The sequence below is a fragment of the Uranotaenia lowii genome, chromosome 3, assembly GCF_029784155.1.
Source record: "Uranotaenia lowii strain MFRU-FL chromosome 3, ASM2978415v1, whole genome shotgun sequence".
Taxonomy (NCBI): domain Eukaryota; kingdom Metazoa; phylum Arthropoda; class Insecta; order Diptera; family Culicidae; genus Uranotaenia; species Uranotaenia lowii.
This window is the reverse complement of record NC_073693.1, coordinates 242,662,706-242,689,105: the sequence shown is the minus strand read 5'-3', so window position 1 is coordinate 242,689,105 and position 26,400 is coordinate 242,662,706. Positions and strand designations below refer to the sequence as shown.

At 39.5% G+C, this 26,400-nt stretch overlaps 3 protein-coding genes across 3 annotated transcripts in view; all 3 read right to left on the bottom strand.

The window, feature by feature from the left end:
• Positions 1 to 26,400, bottom strand: part of LOC129750886 (neuropeptide SIFamide receptor-like) — a 430,127-nt gene that overhangs the window by 32,412 nt on the left and 371,315 nt on the right. The gene's annotated exons all lie outside the window — the stretch shown is intronic.
• LOC129750887 (uncharacterized) lies at positions 2,083 to 3,334 on the bottom strand. The gene is made up of 2 exons (XM_055746037.1): positions 3,217 to 3,334; positions 2,083 to 3,153 (listed from the first exon to the last, which is right to left on the bottom strand). The coding sequence occupies exons 1-2, from the start codon at positions 3,276 to 3,278 to the stop codon at positions 2,262 to 2,264; spliced, it is 954 nt and encodes a 317-aa protein (XP_055602012.1). The 5' UTR covers positions 3,279 to 3,334; the 3' UTR covers positions 2,083 to 2,261.
• LOC129750888 (larval cuticle protein F1-like) lies at positions 7,207 to 8,306 on the bottom strand. Its single transcript, XM_055746038.1, has 3 exons — positions 8,163 to 8,306; positions 7,854 to 7,984; positions 7,207 to 7,781 (listed from the first exon to the last, which is right to left on the bottom strand). The coding sequence occupies exons 1-3, from the start codon at positions 8,172 to 8,174 to the stop codon at positions 7,514 to 7,516; spliced, it is 411 nt and encodes a 136-aa protein (XP_055602013.1). The 5' UTR covers positions 8,175 to 8,306; the 3' UTR covers positions 7,207 to 7,513.

Below are 26,400 nucleotides of genomic sequence, written 5' to 3'. Positions count from 1 at the left end.
AGGGAAAGACAATCGATTTCTTTTTGGCAATGATTGCGTTGTTATGCAACTATTGAGTCGATAATTATTCACGGGTTATTTTGGCACGGTCAATTGAATCCTGATTTCAAATTTAGTAGCTGACGACAGACAAAGTGATCGTCCAATATTTTTGCAATTATTACTAAACAATGAATTAAAAAGTGCATCTGCAAAATGCTTTTTAATTGACTTTCATGCAAATTGTTCATAACATATTCCAAGTTGAAAGCGAAACGGAGTTCGTATGGGATCAGCTAGTCTGTATATATAAAGCAATTTCTGTATGTTTGTTTGTTTGTTTGTCCCCTATAGACTCAGCCGTCTTAAGAGCTAGAGGTCTGAAATTTGGCATGGATACTCATTAGGACCAGGAATGATGAAAAATGTTTTTAGATTTTCGGATGACCCCTTCTGAAGGGGGTCGTCCATAGAAGGCAAATATTGTTTTCGCGATATTGACGTTACTTTTCGTCGGATCGTGTTGAAAATTTGCAGATGAGTGGTTTGAAAGACGAGAAATCGATTTCAGGTGACAAATTTTGTGTAAGGGATCGGCCAAAGGGGTCGTCCATATTAACTGTTCGCTGTTTTTACGATATTGACGTTATTATACATCGTATTCAGATGAAAATTGGTACACGATAGTTTTGAGTGACGGGCAATCGATTTGAGGTATCAAATTCAGTGTAAGGGGCCGGCAAAAGGGGTCGTCCATATTAAATTTTCAGTATCTTAGTGATATTGGCGTTTTTATACATCGGATTAGGATCAAAATTTGCACATAGGGGTTATTAGGGACGAACAACTGATTTCACTTATTCAAACCAAAATCTGGGGTCGGCCAAAGGGGTCGTCCATATTAACTATTCACTGTTGATGCGATATTGTCGTTACTATACATCGGATTCAGACGAAAATTGGTACACGAGAGTTTTGAGAGACGGGCAATGGATTTCAGGTATTAAATTCAGTGTACGGAGCCGGCAAAGGGGGTCGTCCATATAAACCTTTCAATATTTTTGCTATATCGTCGAAGTAATACATCGGATTGGGATGAAACTTTGCACACGGTAGATTTCAGGGACGGGCAATCGGTTTCAGATGTCAAATGTTTTGCCAGGGGTCGACGAAAGGGGTCGTCCATATAGATTGATTTTTCACCGTTTCAGCAATATTGACGTTATTATACAACGGATTGCTTTGAAAATTGGCACACGGGAGTTTTGAGGGAAGGGCAATCGATTTCAAATATCAAAGAGGCCACCGAAAGCGGTTTTACTTTTTGGCAATGATTGCGTTGTTATGCAACGATTGAGTCGATATTTATACACGGGATTTTTTGGCTCGGTCAATTGATTCCTGATTTCCAATTTAGTAGCTGACGACAGACAAAGTGATCGTCCAATATTTTTGCAATTATTACATAACAATGAATTCAAAAGTGCATCTGCAAGTGCAATGCTTTTCAATTGACTTCATGCAAATTGCTCGTGACATATTCCAAGTTTAAAGCGAAACGGAGTTCGTATTGGATCAGCTAGTCATATTATAAAAAATGGGGTACAGAAAACAAATAGAAATCTTCTGTATCTATTTTTTTTTATCGCAGAAGTTGAAAGTACTTGCCGTTTTGATGAAAATTGATAACTGGTTAAAAACCTTAAAAATTTAAGTTTAGTTGAAAAATACAGAAAGTTCTAGTAACAATCCACACAGTTGATTCTATCTGCTGAATAAAACTCCTCTGTAATAAAACCAATAAAACTTCGATCTTCATTTAGGGATTTAGGTCTTCCCACTGAAAGAGGGATGGGGCCTCGTTCTATGACGGAAACTTTTGTGACCCATGATATTTAGTTCAGTTTAATAAGTTTTTGAGTTTTGCACACAATAATGTGTATCATTTGTATGTAAGTCTCCCTTCCACTTCCGGTGAAGGAGACGTGTTTCAAATCAAAGTTCTCTCTAGCCCAGAATCTCCTCATTATAGTAGTTTACGAGTCCCTATGATTAAAAAAAGACATAAATATTTTTATATAAATTTTCATTTAATTCAGAATCGTTCAATTTGATACCTGGGAGTTTCTCTCACTTTTCTTTTTTTTACTCCAGAAACATATCTTAGTATGAAATTTTTCCTTTAAATTTCCCATGTAACCTTGGTCAAATTTCATAACAGAAAGTTATCCTTATGTCTTTCACTAGTGTATCGATGATGTACCGCTCCATTCAGGGTTTTCTCATTTCCCTTTTTTACTAGAGTTCTTAGAATTCTTGGCTTTCTCATCCTTCTTCTTTTTCTTCCGCTTACCGCCACAGCATCCGCCACCTGTCACTGAATCCTCGCCATCCGGCTTGCCGAAGCTCGGCAAGGGATGATCACTCGGACAGCCTGCTCCGCATCCTCCTGCCGCGGACACATTCGGAAAATGCTCACACCGCTCAAGGGGACATTTCGGTTCCACCTTTTTCGGATCGAAAACCCGACCCGAGGCAGCCATTCGCAGCATCATGTCGGTAGATTGATCATCGTCCTTTCCTCCGCACCCGCAGCACCCTTCTGTCAATTCCATGCCATTTTCTGCGGCCATTATCTGCTTAATCGATGATCTTGGACCCGAAGATGAGGAAAAATCGTACGTGGTGATAGTGCTGATTGTATCGTACGAAGAGTCAGCGGAGTTCTTTTTACTCGTGAGCTTGGGGAGCGGTTTAGAATTTTTCGGTTGGACACCGACATTCACCTTCATATCGGGCAGCCGATTCACTATCGGCCTTCGAACGGTAGCTCCTTTTCCCGATGTACTTAGTGGCAAGGATTTCTTACGCAACGAACTGTCAGTTGAAGAGCGTTTTACTCCATTCATTTTACCTTTTTTATTAGGCTTAGGTACGGGACAGACGCATCGATCTTCTTCAGAGATGTTCAAGAGTTCGGTTTTCTGTACCAACAACTTGTCTTTCAGATTATCAATGAGATCCAGTAATCGTGTTTTGTCCGGGTACACGCAATTTTCATAATGCTTCTGACACAGGCGGTTTATGTTGTCCTCGGAGTAGTTTCTGGACAGAACGATTTCCTGCGTTAGCCTCAACAGAAAGAATGAAACGTCACGTTCGCTGATTTCATTTCTGAAAAAATAACAAATATCTATGAATACTACTATTTGGAATTATGAAACTTCACTCGACTACTCTGGATTGAGCGATTCAACATCGACCGGAATTTGTTTCTGACAATTTGAGCACAGGAGCATGATCCCAAACTTTGAGCCGAAATTGAAGGGAATTTTTAAAATAAACTAAAGTCATGGGTCACTCAGATTTTTTTCGATGACAAACATTTTCAAGATCTGTGGCCTTCAAGTTTTATAACAAAACGTGTTGTAGTTTCACATGCTGTGATGCAAAAATAGCAATATTTCTATCACATTCGGCAGAAATAGAAACAGTGCTGTAAAAAAAATACAAGCCTTAAGTTCTTGAAAACATTTTTGCATGGTAAAATTTTCAAATTGTCATCATTTCTACCACTTTTTTTCAACACCAGTGAACTTGCTCTTGAAATACTAGGTTATCTGACTATGAACATTTATCACAATCACTTTGTACCTAGTCTTCAAAATGAAAGCATGAGAATAGCTGTTCCTCCAAGATTCTTGCTATTAAGTTTACATTCAACATTTATTATTCTTCAGTAATAAATTGAATATTGAAGCGCATTTCGCGCATTTTTTTCACATTACACTATAAAAATAAAAGATTAAACAACAATCTGCTGACTGTCCCTACGCAATCAACTAGGAATATAGTAGATTTAACTGTAATGAAATAATTGATTCAATTGTAAATATGATTGATTCAAGTACAATCGTATGATTGATTTCAGGCATTCAACTATAAATATAACTAATTCAACCATACATTTCTGATTAACTTCTCTAATTGATTTATAAATATGATAGATTCAACTATAAATTTCTTATTGTTCCAACTGCAAATATGACTCATTTAACTACAATTGTTTGATTGATTTCAGATATTGAATTATAAATATAATAAAATTCTACTGTGTTGTTATGATCGGTTGTGTGAAATTTGAATATCAGCACACCAAAAAAAAAAGATTCGGCAAATTTGTGAAAAACACATCACCGTGACACCTGCGAAAATCACGGGCCATTTTCATTAAAACCGGTAAAACCACTTCCATAGGTGATGTTATTCAAGTTCGTGTTCAATATATTGCGATCGTATTTATGTTGCACGTGCTCGACCAGCAGTTCCAGAGTCCGTTAGGCAGGCACAAGCGCTCATCAGTTGTATGCAAATCCATTTCCGTAGCAGCGAAGAAAAAATCAATTTTCCGATCGACAAAAACCGGAAACGATGGGTAAAATTCCAAACTTTCGTTTGTCAACCCTTCATTAAAAACGGTTTTCTATTCTTGGCCAGCAACGACGCGTTCCCCGAGGCATTTGAGAAGGACGCTAAAATTGGTTGGGTAACATCACCGGTAAAATTTTTCACCCAGGCAGAACCAAAACTGTTCTTATGTTGCAGGATTGAATCATGAAGTTTTGGTATTGTTCGGATGATACAAAATATGAAAATTAAATTTAATGCCCATTCCTTAAAATAGTAATAGTAATCTACAATATCTATAGTTGAATCAATAACATTGGTATAGTTGAACCTACAAGATCTATACTTGATCCAATCATATGAGCATAGTTGAGTATTGTTTTATATTTATAGTTGAATACATAAAGACAATCATACAGCTATAGTTGTACCTATTATATCTATTGTTGAGCGCAAAATGTTATTCAGAAAATCTTTAAGATATATTCATAGTTAAAATCTTCAGATTAATAGTTGGTTGAGAATCAATCAAAAATATAGTTTAATAAAGGGTGATACGGTCAAAATTTGGTCAATATCAACTTGACGTATTTCTTTCAATTTAGCATTTAAAAAACCTGAACACCCCTTATTTTGAAGGTGTGTGTGTAGAATGTTGCTCTTACTTTGATTTTGGAATTCACTCTTCAGTTGTCAGAATGCCGTCCAAGGAAGAAGAGCAGCGTATCAATATTTTGCTCGCGCATCGCGAAAATCCGAGCTACTCGCACGCAAAGCTGGCAATCGCTAAAAGTTGCCAAATCAACCGTTACAAATGTAATTAAAGTGTTTGGGGAACGTTTGTCGACATCCAGAAAGTCTGGATCGGGGGGAAATCGAAGACCGGAAGCCGCTGAGACGACAAAGAGAGTTGCCGGTAGTTTCAAGTGAAACCCTAACCTCTCTCTCCGAGATGCCGCAAATAAGCTGGGTGTATCGTCTACAACCGTGCATCGAGCCAAAAAACGAGTCGGACTATCGACTTACAAGAAGGTAGTGACTCCAAATCTCTATGATAAACAAAATACGACGGCCAAAGCGCGATCCCGGAGGCTGTACACGACGATGCTGACGAAGTTTGACTGCGTGGTAATGGACGACGAAACCTACGTCAAAGCCGACTACAAGCAGCTTCCGGGACAGGAGTTTTATACGGCAAAAGGAAGGGGAAATGTAGCAGATATTTTCAGCATTTTCATAGCTTCCATGACTGTCAACCAAGAAATTTACGTGAAAGAGTATTTGAATAAACTTCTGCTGCCTTTCCTGAAGAAACACGGTTGTTCCGTACTGTTTTGGCCGGATTTGGCATCTTGCCATTACGGTAAAAAGGCCATGGAGTGGTACGCCGCCAACAACGTGCAGGTGGTTCCCAAGGACAAGAACCATCCCAACACGCCAGAGCTCCGCCCAATTGAGAAATACTGGGCTATTGTCAAGCGGAACCTAAAGAAGACCAAAAAAACTGCTAAGGACGAGCAGCAGTTCAAGGACGAGCTGGCTTTCTGCGGCGAATAAGGTGGACATGGTGGCTGTACAAAATCTGATGGCAGGGGTTAAGCGTAAGGCCCGGTAATTCGGATTTGGAAAAGCGGAAGCCTAACTGAATATTTTTCCTGAATTTTATACTAATTAAACTTGAAAAAGAAATTTAATTTGATTTTTTAAATAAACGATTTCACCGATTTTCACGCGTTTTCCTTTGACCAAATTTTGACCGTATCAACCTTTATACCGATGTTTCTTTATAAGCTACAAAAAATTGGAGTTGATTTGGGACTTCTGGAATGGCTTGGATCATATTTAGACAACAAATAATAGAATTTAAGGAAAGTCCCACTCAAGTCACTTCAAGTGTTCCTTGTATGTAAACGACATTACCTTCATCCTTAAAAATTTTATAAAACTTATATTTGCCGACGACATGAAGCTATGTTTGGAAATATAAAATCAAGAAGATATGAATTTGTTCCAGAATGGAATAGACATATTCTACATCTGGTGTTAGAAAAGTGTACACGATAAAATCAAAACTTTATATGTCGCCTATGTGAGGACATGAAGAAAGAATAGAATCAGTACAAAAACAGTCTCTGTGATATCCTCTTTGAAAGCTAGGTTGGGCATCACACCGTCTTCCATCATATGAGGCTCGCTGCATGTTAATCAACATCCAATCACTAAGAAAACGCCGAGAGTATGCAATGATTTCTTTTGTAAACGATATTGTTTCGCATAGAGTTGATTCAGCAAAACTACTTTCCAAATTAAATTTTTACGCGCCAACAAGACGACTTAGAAATCGAAGTATATTTGCTTTCAATCATCATTTCACAGAAATCGCAAAAACTGGGCCAATCAACAGCATGATGAACTATTATTTATAATCAACACTGTGAAGCCATTGACATTACAACGTTTCGGCATAAACTGAAAGAATATTTTAAGTCACTGAACTCAAACACCTAACTATTATTATATTTTTATATAGTTTTAAGCAAAACCAAAAATGTATGTGTCTACTAATGATTGAAAAAATAAATAAATAAATAAAAATTTGACGATTTAATTTTCAGTTCAAATTTCTCGTAGTAAAAATGAAAATATTTTAATAAATTTTCCATATATAATTTGGTTATTTAAAAACAGACTATGCGATACTGTAAAGGTCATTAAACTACTTCAATGTTTATTTTTTTTTCAAAATTTGGAGGGGATGATTTTTCTCATTGATGATAAGCAATCAAACAAGCAGTAGTTACTTTTTATAAAAAAGTTGTATTTATATTATTGCTCTTGTGTTTTTTTTTCATTCATATCTTTGATGTTGTTTTTTTTCACTATTAACTGACTCAAACTATGTTCTTTTTTGCAAATTAATCACAAAAAGGAAAGTCGTTTGGGTTGTGCACATCACATAGCTACTTAGAGAGTATATTATGTACAAACATATTTGTGTTCTTTGTTTTGTTTTGTTGTTGCTTTTATGGATGAGAGTTGTTTTTAGTCTTTACAGTTGTTCTTTTGTTCTGAGTGAGTGTGGGGGACTGGTTTTTTTTTGTTTTAAGGGAGTTTTGTGTTAAGGAATTTAATGGTGGACCAGGACGGCGGCTGGGGCATGGTGGGCAACGACGGCGTGGGACTTGACGACGACTGGGGCAGCGACGACGGTCTTAGCCAGGACTGGGGTGTGGTGGACAACTGGAGCGTGGTGGACAATTGGGGCGTGGTGAACCACTGGGGTATGGTGGACAACTGGGACGGCCTTCACGACTGGGGCGTGGTGGGCAACGACAACTGGGGCATGGTGGGCAACAACGGCGTGCTTGACGACTGGGGCATGGTGCACAACGTGGCTGTAGGCGGGAGAAATTTCCAACGTTCGATAAGAATGTTCCAGAGGGCTGATATTGCACTGTGATACTTACGAAGAGGAATGGCTAACGGCCACTGGGGCGTGGTGCACAACTGGAGCAGCAATGACTGGGGCAGAGTGCACGAGGGCAACGCCTGGGGCTGGGGCAGCGACGGCGGCGGCAATCAGGCACGAGAAAACGAACTGTAACAAATTTTTCAGAACACAAACAAACAATCAGTTATCGCATCAACTTCACTAGACATGGCACACTAGATAAAGTCCTTCAGAGCACTTCCGGAATTCTAGAACAACACTTATTCAAAGCACTCTCAGACTCCGGATATTAAGTTAATCAGGATGAAACCAGGAAGATACGCACCAGCTTGTACATTTTGGCGGTTGTTGTTGGGGAGGTTTTAACCTTTGATGGTTTGACTTAGAGAAGGGTTTACTTAACACTTGCTGTGTACAACAATTGACTGACGATTTGAACCCGATCTAGCTAGCTTTTATAGTGAAAAATCGGTCTAAAACCGTGCCCATCGTGATCGCCGCACGAAAGGAATTAAATCTTCGTAACTCTCGCTATCTCTCTCGCCTAGTGGCTCGCGTTCTCTCGCGCAGCCTCCGCTAAGTTTACGTAGTACGCCTAGCCGAGTGGGGCCACCTTGGAACCTCCGCGCGCACACCGTGAACGAACTTTGAGGAGGTCCTCGAGAAGCAACAAATCAAACTCTATACACAGAGAGCTAACTAGTAGAATCAGGTAGGTACCTACTCCTAGAACATACGCTGAGAGGCGCGACGCGTCAATGGTAGCATTAACAGCACAAAAAAAAACCTCCAATCAAAGCCGGGTGCCTCGTTTGGGCTTATGCTCTTATGAGATGAGGTCTCACTGGGGCTGCTGCTGCAAACGAGAGTGACATATAAGCAGCGCGGATAAACGGAAGGTGAAACAGATAGGTGCTAGACTGTTCCAATGCTTGGAGTGTTTTTTTTTTGTTGTTATCAATTACGGAACCATAAATATGCGAATGGTAATGGATATGGTAAGATTTCAACGAGGTTGTAAACAAAATTTTAACCTATTGTGGGTCATTGATCGAAAACTAAATTCTGAACAAATTAGATTTTGACGCCTCGGTAGTCGTTTAATGCGATTGAATAAGTTCTGCTGATTGGTAACGGTTCCGGTAATAATTTTTTTTATGGATCGCCTCCAGGCGTTACTGATCTTGTTTCCATCGATCGTAGTCTTCAGGTTATAATGGAATTTGATCTTCAAAATTCAAAAACCATACCTCGTCTGTAGAATGAGTTTTATTAAGAAGTGTAACTTAACAAGAACAGAGTTTGAAAATAACCATTTTAACTTCAAATTCTTCGAAAGCTAATTTTAAACATCGACAAGTTGGGCACCTTGTAACAAGCGTTTAACGCTCACGATTAGCAAAACAAATAAAAAATCTAATATCCTCTAGTATATTAATAAAATTTTTATTTAAAATAAATCGTTTATCTCATTACACATGTTAAAATAACATGAAATAGAAACCAATTTCAAGTTCAATGATTTTTTTTTATCTTCACAATGCCCAACATCACATTTTAAAAGGTTTTTATAAATTATATAAGGCCACAAAATTTACATTTCATCGAGGTGCAATGAATTTTAAACGTTATTTTGGCTAACTGTGGTGCCCTGAACTAAATTATGCAATTTTACTATCAGCTTTTGATATTGAAAAAAAAAAGATTAAATAGGTTAAAAATATTTAATAAAATTCTATACTTTTTTACCAGAACTTTAAAACAAAAACATAACATTTTAAAATAAACTTGTCAACTTTCCTCAAGACATCAAGTAATTTTGGGTTCTGCGAAAAAAGTAATAGAAGTTTTCTATTTGTTCTCTTTTCCTCATTTAACCCTCCAAAGCCGTTCGGGTCAATATGACCCGAAGCGCACATTTCAAACATCTTAATCATCATTCCAATATACTGATGAACTGGTAGTTTTGACAGACCAAGTATGTTCTATGAAAATAATGATCAAATTAACGCCAAAAAACTAAAATTTGAGTTTTCAAAATCGGTTCATTGAGAAATGAAATACAGCTAAGCAAAGCAAAAACTGGATGTCGTTTTTTTAAAGCAAGACTTTTTTCTACCGGAAGATCTGTCATAGCGGTAAAAACTTTCATTGGACCCCAACATATTTATACATTGTCGGATAGATGAATTCTTGACAATTTCAAATAACAATGAAATAATTAAATACAGAAAAGCTGTCAGAAGTTATGAGTATTTTAAAAATAAAATTGATTTTTCGGACTTTTAACTTTCTGAACCAGTTTCTGAAATCCTGGTAATACATATCGACTTTATTTTGAAATGTTGAGTAATTAGAATAAATTACCTACACAATGAATATAATATCATCAAAATCGGTTAACATTTACAGCCAGGAGAACGAAATCAAATTACAACGCATATTTCCAGGAAACGGATATTTAGCGAACGGCTTTGGAAGGTTAACGAAATTTTAAAGAAGATTAAACTAAATTGAATTTCAGATATTTTTAAAGAATAAATCTAATTTTTTGGCAGATTTCAACCAATTTGTAAAACGAAATCAAGTTTTTTTTAACTTTTTGCTGTAATGTCAAAAATAAATGTATCTTATGATGTGAAACTAAATGTGACTGTCCAAATTTGACAAAAGATTCGAGTTCAGGACGCTAAAATCTACCATTAAATCATAAGCACAAAAATGCCTCTCTCTTGAAATATCAATTAAATTTCTTTAATAAGTTTTTATAATGGTTAGACGAGTTTATTGAAAAAAAAATCCTTCTTTTATGGAAAGAAACTCATCTTTTCAATATTCATATTTTGTTTTGATTTTTAAATTCAATTACCGAATTTCACAGTTTTTTTCATTACAGCTCTGTTGGAACAATTCCTTTTCCGAAACAAAGCAGGAATGAAGTTTTTATCTAATTACAACATTCTTTGTGATAGAATTTGGCTAGCGAACGGTAGACAATGTGCAACTCGAGACCCCATACACCCAACCTTCGGGTAGTGGTCATATCACCTCTTGTCTGCAACTCCGATTCTCTACCTCCCCGTGGTGCTAGCTGGGGTGCGAGCAACCTTAGCGGAGATCGGGTACCCAACCCCGGTGGATGCTTTGGTCGCATGCAGACTGAGTCAGGGGGCTTCGTACGCGTCTGTTCTCCATGTCAGGGGCGGCGTGAGGAGTTCAACAACGTCCTGGTGGTGTTCGGGACCCAAAACAGCAACATCACGACGGTCCTCCTGCGAGATAGTGGGGTTAGCTGCGGGCCTTGCGAGCCCGTGGATGGAAATCGGCAAAGACCCACGCGACGAAAAGGGACTAGCGATTGGAAACTTGGAACATGGAACTGCCGATCTCTAAATTTTGTGGGCCCACGTGCTCTCCAACGAATTGAAGAGCCGCAAATTCGACATCGTAGCGCTGCAGGAGGTATGCTGGAAGGGTTCCACGGTACGAACGTACCCAGATGGTCGTGCCATCTACCAGAGCTGCGGCAACACACACGAGCTTGGAACAGCTTTTATAGTGATGGGAAAAATGCAAAAGCGCGTGATCGGGTGGTGGCCGATCAACTCACGAATGTGCCGATTGAGAATCAAGGGCCGGTTCTTCAACATCAGCATTATCAACGTGCACAGCCCTCACCTCGGAAGTACCAGTGACGATAAAGACGAATTTTACGCGCAGCTGGAGCGTGAATACGACCGTTGCCCAAAACATGATATCAAGATCGTCATCGGGGATTTCAATGCTCAGGTCGGCCAGGAGGAAGAATTCAAACCGACAATTGGAAGGTTCAGCGCGCACCAGCTGACCAACGAAAACGGCCTCAGACTTATCGATTTCGCCGCCTCCAAACGAATGGCCGTACGTAGTACCATTTTCCAGCACCGCCTCCCACACAAGTACACCTGGAGATCACCGTACCAAACGAAATCACAGATCGACCACGTTTTGATTGACAGCCGGCACTTCTCGGACATCATCGACGTCAGATCCTGTCGAGGCGCCAACATCGAGTCAGACCACTATCTGGTGATGGTGAAGATGCGCCCAAAATTCTCCGTAGTGAACGCAACCGGCGCCCGCCTCGGTTAAATATCGCGCGACTGAAGCAACCTGAGGTCGCGGCAGACTACGCGCAATCGGTCGAAGCAGCGCTGCCGGCAGAGGGCGAGCTTGACGAAGCCCCTCTCGAGGACTGTTGGGATACCATCAAGACAGCCATCAACAGTGCTGCGGAGAACTTCACCGGTTATGTGGAGCGAACTCGACGGAACGACTGGTTCGACGAGGAGTGTAGGAGGGTGATGGACGCAGAGAATGCCGCGCGGGCTGCAGTAGTGCAAAGAGGCACCCGTCGAAATGTGGAAAATCACCGACAGCGGATGAGGCAGCGAGTCCGAATTTTCCAGGAGAAAAAGCACCGTCTGGAGGAGGAGGAGCTCGAGGAGCTGGAGCAGCTGCATCGTTCCCAAGAAACACGAAAGTTCTATCAGAAACTCAACGCATCCCGCAAAGGCTTCGTGTCGCAAGCCGAAATGTGCCGGGATAAGGACGGGGGTATCCTGACGGACAATCGTGAGGTGATCAAAAGGTGGAAGAAGCACTTCGATGAACACCTGAACGGCGCACATGCAGGAGATCAAGACGGTGGGGTAAGGTAAATCGCCGGCGTAGCCAACGACGTAGAGGAGCCACTCCCAACGATGAGTGAAGTTAAGGAAGCCATTCGCGAGCTGAACAGAAACAAGTCGGCTGGGAAGGATGGTAAATGGGCCCGGACAGGTTGGCCGATTGCCTACACCGGTTGATAGTCCGGATCTGGGACAGAGAACAGCTACCGGAGGAGTGGAAGGAGGGGGTAATATGCCCCATCTACAGGAAGGGCGATAAATTGGACTGTGAGAACTACCGAGCGATCACTGTCCTCAATGCCGCCTATAAAGTGTTGTCCCGAATCCTACTCCGCCGTCTAAAGCCACAAGCAAACAGATTCGTGGGAAGTCACCAGGCCGGCTTCATGGAGGGACGGTCAACGACGGACCAGATATTCAAGTCCCTACGCACCATCTATTCATCGACTTCAAAGCCGCATACGACACGATCGTCGTAACGAGCTATGGAAAATCATGAACGAGAACGGCTTTTCCGGGAAGCTGATCAGACTGATCAAGGCGATGATGGATGGAACGCAGTGCTGTGTGCGAATCTCGGGTGAATTGTCGAGTTCATTCGAATCGCGCAGGGGGCTTCGACAAGGTGATGGTCTATCCTGCATGATGTTCAACGTGGCGCTAGAAGGTGTCATTCGACGAGCGGTGGGCGAAATGCGGGGCACGATTTTCAACAGATCCAGTCAACTTATCTGCTTTGCCGATGACATTGATATAGTCGGCAGATCATCTGCGGCGGTGGAGGAGATCTACCGCAAACTGAAACGCAAAGCAGGAAGGATTGGGTTGATGATTAATACGTCCAAGACGAAGTACATGCTGGCCTGCGGATCCGAGACCGACCGAACCCGCTTGTCCAGTAATAACAAGGTCACGATCGACGGCGACGAGCTGGAGATAGTCGAAGACTTTGTCTATCTCGGCTCACTGGTGACCGCAGACAATGACACCAGCCGTGAGATCCGGAGGCGAATTATCAGCGGAAGTCGTGCCTACTATGGACTCCACAAGCAACTGCGGTCGAGAAGACTTAGCCCTCGCACGAAGTGTAACCTATATATGACGCTCATTAGACCGGTTGTTCTCTACGGGCACGAGACATGGATATTGCTCGAGGAGGACCTGCATACACTCGGAGTATTCGAGCGACTAGTGTAAAGAACCATCTTTGGCGGCGTACAGGAGAACGGAGTGTGGAGGCGAAGGATGAAGGTAGTCCAGAAGGTGGTGAAAGCTGGCCGGATACGCTGGGTGGGACATGTTGCGAGAATGCCGGATGACTGTCCTGCAAAACAGGTGTTCGCTACGAATCCGGTAGGAACAAGACGAGCGGGGGCGCAACGAGCGAGGTGGTTAGACCAAGTGGAGCGTGATCTGGCGAACGTGGGAAGCCCGAGGAATTGGAGAACGGTTGCCATGGACCGAGTGAATTTTAGGAATTATGTTCGTCAAGTTATGTCGTGAGACGGAATACTATGTAAATAAATAATTATAGAAAAAAGCGCCTTTAAGTATGCAATGCCAAAAGGGTTGAGATAACGTTATAGAATTTTCTTCTTCTGACTGTTATAAATTGAGGAATGATTACAAGCATTACCAAAATAGTCTATTGACGTTCTATCTTAGAACTTTGTTTGATTTTTTTCCCAAGGATTAGAGCTTACTGAATAAGAGATCAAGTCTCCTTCAAAAAAGGATCAAGTCTCCCTTAACTTAAAAAATATTGCAATTTTTTTACTCCCACGAAAATGCTTCTAATTCATCTACGGATTCAAGTATCGTTCTTTTTTTGGAGCGTAGAAACTTGAAGTTAAATGCTGTCGGAAAATGCAAAAGGGTGCGAGTTGCTAATTTTTTCCAAAAAGATATGGTGAAAATAAGAAAAGGTGATCAAGTATCCCCACTATCCTCTACTGTTTTCTGAATCCAATAATCTTAGGTGAAATAAAAGTTTCTGCTGTACTTATATAAATGAAAGCTGGGAACATTTTGAACTTTTTATTTCAAGTTTAGTCAATTTCCCTTGAAAACAAATTTACTTTTTCGAAATTCACTGGTAAAGTTTGACTTGTTCGCCCTTGAGTTTAAGCACTCGCAGCAGACGGTCGAAGAACGCATCGTATGAGGCCCACAAGTGTTCTTGTGGTATTTTATCCCAGGCTGCCACGAGATGTCGCTTCAGGACCTCCACACCTTCATGATTCTTAGAGCAGACTTCGGCCTCCAACATACTCCAAACAGCGAAGTTCATAGGGTTCAGGTCAGGCGAACTCGCCGGCCACTCGGAGCTCGAAATGGACCCTGGAAAATGTTGCGCAATCCAAAGTTGGTTTTTCTTCGCTTTGTGAGCCGGCGCCGAGTCCTGTTGAAAAACCCAATACCTGGAACCAAAATGTCGACGTGCCCACGGTTCGACAACATTCTGTAGAACTAGTTCCCGATATGTATTTTGGTTGATCTTCACTCCTTCAGGGACAAAAACCAGCGGAGTCCGGCCATAACGGGTGATTCCGGCCCAAACCATGCCGGGAGGCCGTCAGAAAGTCGGCATGGCTTCGTGATCTGTCTGGCAACCAAACTCTGTCGTTCTGCTTATTCACGAACTGCTGTACGGTGAAGAGTTTCTCGTGATAAACACGATATTCTTCAACCTTCTTTCCGCGGCCCTCTTCAGCAGCGCCTACGCTCTTTTTACCCGTTCTTATTTCTGCTTCACCGCACAGTGGTTCAAAATAAAAAAAAGTGGGAAAAAATTATTAAAAAGCTATTTTGTTAAAGTTTATAGGCGAAAAGTTGGAAAAAATAATAAATTAGATTTTTTTTCCAAAATTTGTTATTTTTTCAATAATTGCTAAAACGGGGTTTGAGCTTTATACTGGAAAATTGAATATTTTTCAATTAACTATGAATATTTTTGTTAAAATTAAGTATGGGCTCCTAAATTCCTGTAGGTTGGTTGGACAAATATTAAAACTGATGTTTTAAGGTGAATTTGCATATGTATCGAAGCAAACAATGCTTGGTTTACTCTGTCTAAATACATTAAAATTTGCATGTTTAAACCAAACAGCGTTTCACTCAATGATATCGTATCCAAAATATAGCAAAAACTAGCAGCTGGTTTTAAGATATGTTTTTGATGAGACTTCCACCTATCCAACGGTGTATAATTTACCACGGCGATCGGCAGCGCAAGCTTTATTTTTGCTTCCGAAAAATAAATAGGGTAAATCGAAAAATTTTTATCATCTAATTTTGGGCTTTCAATCAAGCGAAACTTTATTAGTTCTTGATATTAAGGAACTTTTTTATCTTCAAACTGTGAATAAGATTATAATACATCACTTCGGTATAAACATTTATAAATTTTTAAAAATTGATATGCTTTTTTAAGTTGTTTTGGGCTGAGAATAAAAAATCCAATTTTTTATTCTTGTGTTAAAGTTGTCGTTCATGTTTGTTTCATAGAAGGTGTATAAAAGGTCCTAAAAAATATCTGAATGCATCATAACGTTCCTAGAATATTGGAGATTCGATTCCAATACAAAAAATTTTGTTGTTGCTGACTTGAAAAATGGGCTTTTTTCCGGCTTTTGAGGATTTGAACCACTGTGCACCGTAAGGTCTAGAACCTTTTGGATCTTGTAGGGCTTGGTCTGAAGTTTATCTTTCAGGATCCGACGGAGACTTCGATCCGATATGTTGAGATCCTCTGCCAATTTAGTGGCACTACGACGAGGATTTCTCTTAAGGCGCTTCTTGACGATCTTCGCCATGGCAGCAGTCACCACAGTAGGTCGGCGTCTCCCACCATACCGTTTTTGGCGCTTCCGGTTTCTTAACTGTACGGAATATAAAACTTCTGCACACACTTATATCGGACAGCTCACGAACAATGTCCTTCTGCCGTTTGCCAGCTAGGAACAAGGCAATCACAGCGCTACGTTTCTGTTCGAGATCCATTTTTCCGGATAACACCTTATTACAAAAGTAACACTCACATCCAATGATAGCTAAGACTTAATGTAAACGAAGCGACGAGGGGTCGCTTAATACTGTTTCGTGGGCAAGGAAATAATTACTGTTGAAGTATCGGGCCAAAATATGACGGGTCTATCATGCTGCTTGAACATCGGCAATAAACGCTTCTGGAGGCATTCCTTGATATTGTTACGGGTGTTAATTGTTTCCGATGTGACGTACGAGCTTGATATTTGTCCGCACTCGCAAATTGCCAGCCACACCATTACCTTCTGCCGAGTTTTTCAGTGAAAATGGCCTTCTCCGTTTCGGGGATATCCTTGCCCTTGTGTACAGTGAAGTATTATGGCCCAAGAAGAGTTTTAAAGTCTAATTTTTAATACGTTTCATCATCCATGACAATGCACCCAGAACTTTTGCAAAATATTGAATCATACCCCTTTAGGTTTTTTCTGCTTCCGATAAGTCTTGAGCCCAAGTGTCGCTCTTTAGCACGCATCACGTTAGACGTCGATTTCCCGACTTTCGCTACATCCCGAACGGAAGCCGATGGCTTCTGTTTGTAGGCATCCCTGACCTTTTAGTGAATTTTAGTCGATAGCAGGACTTACAGGACCAGGTTTTCGACCACTCCTCGGTTCATCTGCAAATGTACAATGATCAATATATTTTAAATAGCTTTCCGTACCGCTCCGACGCATCCTCTTCTTTGGCCAATTTTCTCAATGAGACTCCCCTCATAGTTTACCACTTGTGCACGATACTTTTTCTCTTCTCCGGAGTAAGACCACGCATTTTGAAACGAAATCACAATATAAACGTTTTTTTGGAGTTATCACGTTCAAAAACGTGTAAACAAAAGGACGCAGCCAGTAGAATTTGAAAAAAAAATATTTGATTCAAAATGACCGTTAACATAAGGTGTGCTTATAATTTCTTCTTAGTCTACAAGTCTCTGAATGAAAGTTTGCTGAGCTTTTTTTTATCGTAGCACTTTATAGTTAAGTAATGCTTAATGATGCGATGTGCCAAATATATTGCTTGCTTAATAAAAGACCTGGATTCCGATCCGGACAATCATGTGTGGACCACATCACAACGCTACGAATAATACTGGAACAAATCAACGAATTCCAGGACTCTCTTCTGCTGGTGTTCGTTGATTTCGAAAAAGCATTCGACCGACTTAACCATGAAAACATCTGGGCGGCTCTAAGGCGACGTGGGGTCCCAGAGAAACTAGTCCATCTCATCGAAGCACAATACGAGGCATTTTCGTGCAAGGTCTTGCACGACGGTGCCTTGTCCGAACCAATCCCGGTAACTGCTGGAGTGAGACAAGGATGTATTTTGTCGCCGCTGCTTTTTCTCATCGTAATGGATGAGATCTTGACTGGATCGATCGACTGTAGACCAAATCGAGGATTGCCGTGGAATCCATCAATGGAGCAACTAAACGACCTTGACCTGGCAGACGATATTGTTTTGCTCGCTCAAACACAACAAGACATGCAGAGCAAAATCGATGACCTCAACGAAAGCTCCAAGGCAGTAGGTCTCAAAATCAAGGTCGGAAAGACCAAGTCGATGGAAATCAACACAGAAAATCGTTCAAAATTCGTGGTAGCTGGACAACAGGTTGAGAAAGTGGAGTGCTTCAGTATCTTTGTAGCCAGATAACGCCTGATGGTGGTACCAAGAAGGACATCGAAACCCGGATCAGAAAGGCCCGATCTGCTTTTGCGAGTTTCCGAAACGTCTGGCGCTCACGCCAGATCTCTCTACGAACTAAGATCCGAAGCTTCAACTCAAACGTCAAATCCGTATTATTGTACGGGTGTGAAACTTGGTGCACATATGCGGTGACGACGCGAAAACTGCAAGTGTTTGTGAATCGCTGCCTGCGGAACATCATCCGTGCTTGGTGGCCTGGCAATTGGATCTCAAACGTGGAACTTCATCGCCGGTGTCATCAAAAGGCGCTAGAAACCGAGATTCGGGAACGTAAGTGGAGATGGATTGGGCACACGCTGCAAAGAGATGAAAACGAGATTTGCAGAGAGGCGCTTGACTGGAATCCAGATGGGCATCGAAGAAGAGGCAGGCCCAGAAGCTCGTGGCGGCATAGTCTAGCCGCTGAAAGCCGCACAGTTGACGAGAACCTTGGCTGGCAGCAAGTGAAGACGCTGGCTCCGGATCGCCAGCAGTGGAGATCTTTTATCTCAGCCCCATGCGTCGGTTAATCGGCGCCGGACCCTTAGGTAGGTAGGTTAATAAAAGACCACTATAAAGGAGTTAAAGAGATTCTCCTAGCAGATTCTTTAAAGAACAAAAAAACATTTTTGAACCATTCCACCACAATAAAGTATGCTACTCCTGTAAGGCTCCGAGAATGAACGAACGAACGAACGAAACCGTAAATTTCTTCGAGATCAGGTTTCCGCGTGCGACCCGCGCGATCGCTGCCAATGTTGTTGTTGTCGTTGTCAAGAACTTGACTCTGACTTAGACGAAGCTTGTTTATATTTTTTTTAGTTTTTTTCTTACAACTTTTTGATGCGCGCTGCTCGGAGCTCAGGGGTCATGCCTCCTGCCTGAGAGGTTTAAACTGAGGTCGGTGGGCGCGGAGTATGGTATGGTAAGGTACACAGCAAGAAAAATTCGTGTAAATTTAGATCGAAAACGATGCACGAAAACGGAACATCGATTTTGATGTAAAATTCTATCACGGTGTATTTTTTTTCGAGGATGTAATTTTTGAGGCGTGTAAATTTAGATCGAAATCAATGCACGAGATTGGATCACAAAAGCCGTCGTGTAAAAATACACAGGGATGTAAATTTTAAAATTTATTATCGTAATTATTGATATTTTTTCTAAATATTAAGTTTTTTGCTTTTGTCTTGAATAAATACGCCGCATGTATCATTTTTAATTCACATTTATTTACAAAACTGAACATAAAAACCATTCGAAAAGCGTCAGGCTGATATTGTTGTTGCATCCGATGATTCCCAGCACGGGGATGTTTTTCGAATCAGCATGATCAGCATCCTCGAATGGTTCCGGAAATCATAATTTTTCGGTCAGCATCCTGCACACTCGAATTGTTTCTCCGAATAATCACTGGCCGGATATCAGCCACTGCGAAAAATCTGACCTTGCTGTAATGGAGAGAAAACTTATCAGTTTCAACCATATTCTTTATTTCACGTCTCATAAACTTACTACTTTAAAGACTCTTAAAGTGCTCCTGTAGCTACGCCTTTGAATGACTCGTTTCTGAATAATTTTCCGACTTGTTTACTTTGTGTCCGACGCGCAAACTAACTTGAAATATTAAAAGGCACAATTTAAATATTTGCATTCAATTTTAAATCAAACAGATATAATTTTACACTGTTTGTGATATAAATTTCGTTGACCGGTTGATTTTTGCATGATGCAGTGTAAAATTAAATCAAAACAGTTTATTTCTATTCAATTTTGGAAAACAGACTAATATTACATCGAAAGAAGTTTAAAATTACATCTTTTTGTAATTACACTCAAGAAAAAATAGATCACTAGTGTTTTAGATTCCGTGTACTTTTAGAAATTTTTTGCTGTGTAGATGGTAATGAATATTATGATCAGGCATCGAGGAAACGTAATGCCCGGTTAACTTGTTTTCGTTCATATGTGGCATGTGCGGAAAAGCACGCGCGCTCTGATGAATCAAGTTGAGTCAAGTTGCACCTATCATTTGTGGGGTTGTAGGGTTAAGTTAATTGTAATTATCATCATCATCATCATCATCATCACCATATTTCAAGATGGTTCTGTTTAACTATCTGGCTACCGATATAGTTATTGGAGCGAACAGCCCTATACCAAACAGGGTTTTAATAGTTTAGGAAGCCGTTTCCAATCAAAATAATCAATTTCGAATAAAACTATTGATGAGTTTGAATACAAAAAAAAATGATGAGAGGTATTTCACAAAAATTATAATACCAAAAATTGTCATGAAAATTTAGATATTCTGGAAGTACTATGATAAATTTTAACATGAAAAACGTTATAGATTTTTTTTTAAATCTTTGAACTTTATAAATTTAAGAATATTGTTTTGCGATTGAATAGATGATAAATTCAGCACACCAAATGTTCTAAAAATTTGAAAAAGTTGTGTTAATCTGAAATTTAATACATCAGAAAAAATTGTTTTTAGAGTTCCAAAGTTTGGAAGGCAAAATTCAGTACTCAAATATTTTTCAAGTTTTACGAAAAAGAATTACTATTTTTCTGTATAAGGTCACTTCTGATGATAGGAAAACGAACAGAATATTTACACACATTTTCACGTCAACGGAACGTTCTAAGTTGGGTTGTCAAATATCATCGAAACTACTGACACAGAAAGCCTGTCTTCGTCGACAGAATTTGCTAAATTTATTCAATACGATCGATCAATGTTGAGAGTTTTGTCCAAGTATTTCAGATTAGGCACACGTAAATATGTAGGAACTTCCTTCGCAAACAGCGGATCTGAAGTGTGAGCGTTCTGAATCCGAGAGCTCGAGATATGTTAATTCTTGCCCCAGCAATAAACATATAATAGAGTCTCGGTACAGCTGGAGGTGAAACTGATGCTGCGCGAATTGACAGCTCCAGCAAAGGCAAAAGCTAAAGCTGAAGTGCTCTCCAGAACGAATCAGAAAATAAGTAAAACGCAATTCGCGAGGTTCAGACGTTCAGGTGGTTGTGGGCATGCCCACATTCTGGGTCTCCCGGTAAGCGTGTTTTGATGCTGGGTTGCTCGAACTTGAACCCATAAGCACACTTCAAGTCCCTCGGCCGGGCAACATCTCAGCAGGTTCAGAGAACTGGCGCAAAGTCTGGGTACAGCTTCAGAGAGTCTCAGTCTTGCCCCTCCGGAGATGATTCGACCGATTCGAACGAATGAATATCGAGATCTACCTACGGATATGCAAGGACGGGTCAAAGCGCTAAGCGATGAACTCTAAACATATCAATGGCCGAGGTCTCGGGGTTTCAACTTGTCATGATAATGATGACACTTAGAATTGTTTAGGTACTTCTTGTGTATAGTTCTATGATCCCAGAATTAAAAAGAAAATAGTTTCAGTTTAATTCAGAATAACAAACATTGAATGAAGTTTCCATGAATAAAATTTATTCTGTTATGTTTTTTTTTAATTTGTGAAATGAAAATTTGAGTTAGAAAATAAACAAACCTAGTGGTTTAACGAGTTTTGGTAATTCCTATCATAAATTCACTATTATCAACTATACTGTTGATCTAACGCAAAAATGTAGTTTCGTTTGCTTTTATTAGTTGTCGAGTTATGCTCTAAATTTAGTATCGAACCCCCTCTTCCTATATCTATCCCCTTCCTGGAAGAAATGGATAAAAATCAACATTCCGTGTATTCAAATACACTTCCATGCCAAATTCTATTCCATTTGCTCGATTATATGATAGTTCCCATGTCATATTTAGTTCCATTTGTTAGATTAGTTCTTGGTTTATGCAAATCAATCGTCTGTGAGCTCCCGTCTTCTCTAACTGTATCCCCAATTGAAGGAGAAAGAAGTCTAAAATAAGCAAATTACCATTTAACGTATCCAAATGCTTTCCCATGCCAAAGTTGTTTCCATTTGCTCGATTAGTTCTCGGATTATGCGAAAAATTGTAAAGGAGACCCCCTCTCCCCTTCCAATGACACAACTGGAAGTAGTATCAAATATTCACAGAAACATTTCTCGTGCTCAAATACCCTCCCAAGTCAAACTTCGTTCCATTTGCCGGGTAAGTTCCCGAGTGATGTGAAAAATTGAATGGGAGCACCCTCCTCCCTTAAGATTTTCCAACTTGAAGAACGGAGGCTTTTTAAAATATCATAGAAACATTTCTCGTAATCATATATCTTTCCACGCCAAGTTCGGTTCCATTTGTTTGATTATTTTTCCAGTCATGCTGAAAACTGTAAAGCAGCACTCTCCCCACTTTCTATTTCCTCACTGGACGGAGGGAGGGTTACCATATATTCTAGAACTATGTAGGTATCGTACCCAAATACCCTTCCAAACCAAATTTGGTTTCATTTGCTTGAATAGTTTTCAAGTTATGTAATAAAAAGGGGTTAAAGGGCCCTCCCCTCCTTCCTGAATCTCCACTGGAAGAAGTGAGGGGTCTGAAATAATCATAGAACCATTTCTCGTATTCCACTACCCTCCCATGCCAAATTTGTTTCCATTTGCTTTATTAGTTCTACAGTTATGTAAAAAATTATAAAGTAGGCCCCCTCCCTCCTTCTTATTTCCCCACTGGAAGGAGGGAGGGGTACCAAACCATCATAGAAACGTTCCTCGTACCGAAATACACTCTCATGCCAAATTTGGTTTCATTTGCATGATCAGTTCTCGAGTTATGAAGACTTACCACTTTTATTTAAATGACCCCCTCCCCCCTTCCAGAAAGAGGGAGGGATCCCAAACTATTATAGGAACCTTCCCTGACCACCAATACTCCCATCTACCAAGTTTCACGCAAATCGGTTCGGTAGTTTTCAAGTCTATAGGGAACAGACAGACAGAAATTCATTTTTATAGATAGGGGAGAGTGGGGATACTTGATCCCCTTTTCTTATTTTTACCATATCTTTTTGGAAAAATTTACCAACTCACCGTCTTTGACATTTTCTGACAGCTTGTAACTTCAAGTTTCTATGCTCCAAAAATTAGAACGATACTTGAACCCGTTGATGAACTAGAAGCATTTTCGTGGGAGTAAAAAATTGCGATTTTTCTGAAGTTAGGGGAGACTTGATCCCCTATTGAAGGAGACTTGATCTTTTATTCAGGAAGCCCTAATCCTTGTATAAAAATCAAACAAAACCCCAAGATTGAATGTTAATTGACTATTTTGGTCATGTTTGTTCTCATTTCATAATTTATAGCAGACATAAGAAGACAATTCTATAATTTTGTCTCAACGCTAATAACATTGCATACTTAAAGGCGCTATTTTTTATAATTAAGAGAAAATTAATTATTTTTGCTCATTTCTTCAGACAATTGTTTGATAAATATTAGTTTTTGGATAAATATTAGTAATTTCGTAATCAGCAATCGTAAAGATCAATTCAGAAGAAGAATATGCCATTTGGAAGGAAGATCAATTGTACCCAACTCTAGGGGATCAATTGTACCCATAATCAACATTTAAGAAAACTTTTTCTTAAAAAAGTTGAGAGTTTTCCATTACTTTGAAAATATGGCATTATGAAGTTCATTTTACGCTCGAACGATTGATACATTGGGACAAATATTATTTTCATAATTTTCCCATGTAAGGAACATTTTAAAGTGATGAAAAAAGATCATCAAGTTACATTTTGTGAAATTTTTCAAGCAAAGTTCAATAACTCAAACAATTATTTTGTGAAAATTTTTTTAACTACAAGCATTGTTATTTTGCTCATTTTGGCACATTTTTCTAGAACATTTGATCTTTGCAAGACATTCCAGTTTCGAGATATAGCTAAGGAATCAAGTATCCCTAGGGATCAAGTATCCTCATTCTCCCCTATAGATTTTGTTGAAAAACTATTCTGCTTAGATTTCTAGCGTAACATTTCAAAAGGGCGAAACTACCAAATGTAAACAAATCGAGTTAATGGCCATTCCGGATGTACGCGGTTGCACTTTACCTAATAAACGCGGTTCCATCTCAAAATCACTTAAAACTTTCAAAAAATTGATAAAATTCAATTGGGCGAAACTTCCTTTTGATGCATTTTATTGGAACATGAAGTTACGCCTATTCAAAATGGGGTTAATTTTTCTATTCGTGTAGGGCCAAAAGGCGTAACTGAGTTGACCGTGTGTGACAAACGGCCTAATTAGTTTTTGCGTGTAGGACTAAAAGGCGAAACTTCAAAACCAAAACAAAAACGGCCGATCAATTGGGCGAAACTCGCAGACGTAACTGTAATCGAAAACAAAAAAAGGCGTAACTCGAAAATCTCTGAAAATAAGTGAAAAAAGTTGAAGTTATTGATAACCAACGAACAATGAGTGAATCTAATGCACATTTTTTGATTTTGTTGAACAAAAAGTGGTCGATTTTTTAAATAGGATTTGATTAGATGTTCCGAAATTTCAAACGCGTTTTTCTCGTTTCGAGCTAACTGCTAGTTTCGCCCTTATGAAATGTTACGCTAGATTTGTTCGAATCTAAGGTAAACAAAATCAAAAAATGTCATAAACGAGTGGCATAACAAAAAATAGGTTAGAAACCAAGGAATATTTAAAGAAGGTAATGTCGAGGTAGCCCTGCTTTAGTATTAGTACACACTGCAACGTCACAATCACGAAAAAATCTGTTAAATTACTAGGAAATTTGCCTTTTTCGTTGATAATTTGAAGAATTTGCTGGAAATGTTCCACTTTTAATATATGTTATTCTAGAAGGATTCTTGCTCTTCGAGATTGGTTCGAAAAAAGTTGTAATTTTTGTATGAAATAGACCACCGAAGTTCGAAAAAATTGTGGATTTTCCCTACTCAAATTTGCAAAACTTTAAAATTAGTTCAAAGTCTTCCATGAAAATGATCAAGTCAGTGCAGTTTAAGATCCTTATTACAAAAAAGTTATCAAAATACAAACTTTTATATAAAACCACAATTATTTATTCGCATTTTAGTGAATCGAGATGACAATAATCAATGGATGTTCATTGTTCGACATAAGAATTGAATATGGTGAACCGATTGGATAAAAATCATGACAATCAGTTTAACACTCAATAACTACCAGCTAGACCTTTTAAATGTAGATTTTATCTTTGTTTTTTTTTTACTTCCATCTGTACCGTTGAGCCGTCAACACGTACGCCGGAGCATCGTATCGTTGCTGTGTACCTGCAGGAACATTTTACATTATTTATTTTTTTTTCCTTACCTGTTTTTCAATCAGCACTTTTCAGTGCTAAAATTATTTTCATTTTCTTTTATTCATATTTTCTCTTTTCTTTCCAGCATGGGGAAGTCATCGGCTGGCTCAAGGGCTGGTAGAAAGCGTATTGCCGAAACTAATTCAGGTCCATCGCCCAAAAAAGTTGAAATTTCCAACTCATTCGATGTCCTTCATAACATCGGTGATGAGGAAATATTCATATTTAATTCTGATAAGAGTACTAAGAAGCCTTCTTCTTCTTATACTCTTAAAAACGAAAAGATTCCACCAATAACGGTCACGATTCCTGACTTCAATGCCTTTCGAAAAGAAATCGTCACTTCCGTTAAGGATGTGAAGATTTCTTTTCAGATTGGTCGAAGGGGAACTGCTCGTATATTGGCGGAATCTTTTAATGATTTTCAAAAAATTTTAAATTATTTGAATAATAAAAAACATCAATTTTTTACGTACGACACTAGAAGTGATCGTCCATTTAAAGTTGTACTTCGTGGTCTCACCGGCGATCAGACACCGGATGAGATCACAGCTGAATTAAATTCTTTGTTAGGTTTTTCTCCAATTCAAGTAATTCAAATGAGGAAAAGAACCAACACGAATAATACCAGTAGTGTTGGTTTTGCTCCTGAACTTTATTTGATCCATTTTAAAAAGGATCAGGTCAATAATTTGCAAATTTTGGAAAAGGCTCGTCTTATGTTTCATTGTCGAGTAAAATTTGAACCTTTTCGTAAATCCCATACAAATTTTTTACAAAATATTACGCAATGTCGTCGTTGTCAAGCTTTTTGTCATGGCACTAAAAATTGTAGAATGAATGCCAGATGCATGTTTTGCGGCTCATTCGATCATGAAAAATCTAAATGCCTTTTTGGTGGTGATAAGCCA

Excerpts from the sequence above, each read along its gene's own strand:
- LOC129750887 (XM_055746037.1), bottom strand. The coding sequence starts at position 3,278 with ATGCTCCTGTGCTCAAATTGTCAGAAACAAATTCCGGTCGATGTTGAA. Across the intron at positions 3,154-3,216 it reads GTTGAATCGCTCAATCCAGA|AAATGAAATCAGCGAACGTG; the intron begins GTAGTCGAGTGA and ends TTATTTTTTCAG.
- LOC129750888 (XM_055746038.1), bottom strand. Across the intron at positions 7,782-7,853 it reads GCCGTTAGCCATTCCTCTTC|CCACGTTGTGCACCATGCCC; the intron begins GTAAGTATCACA and ends TCCCGCCTACAG.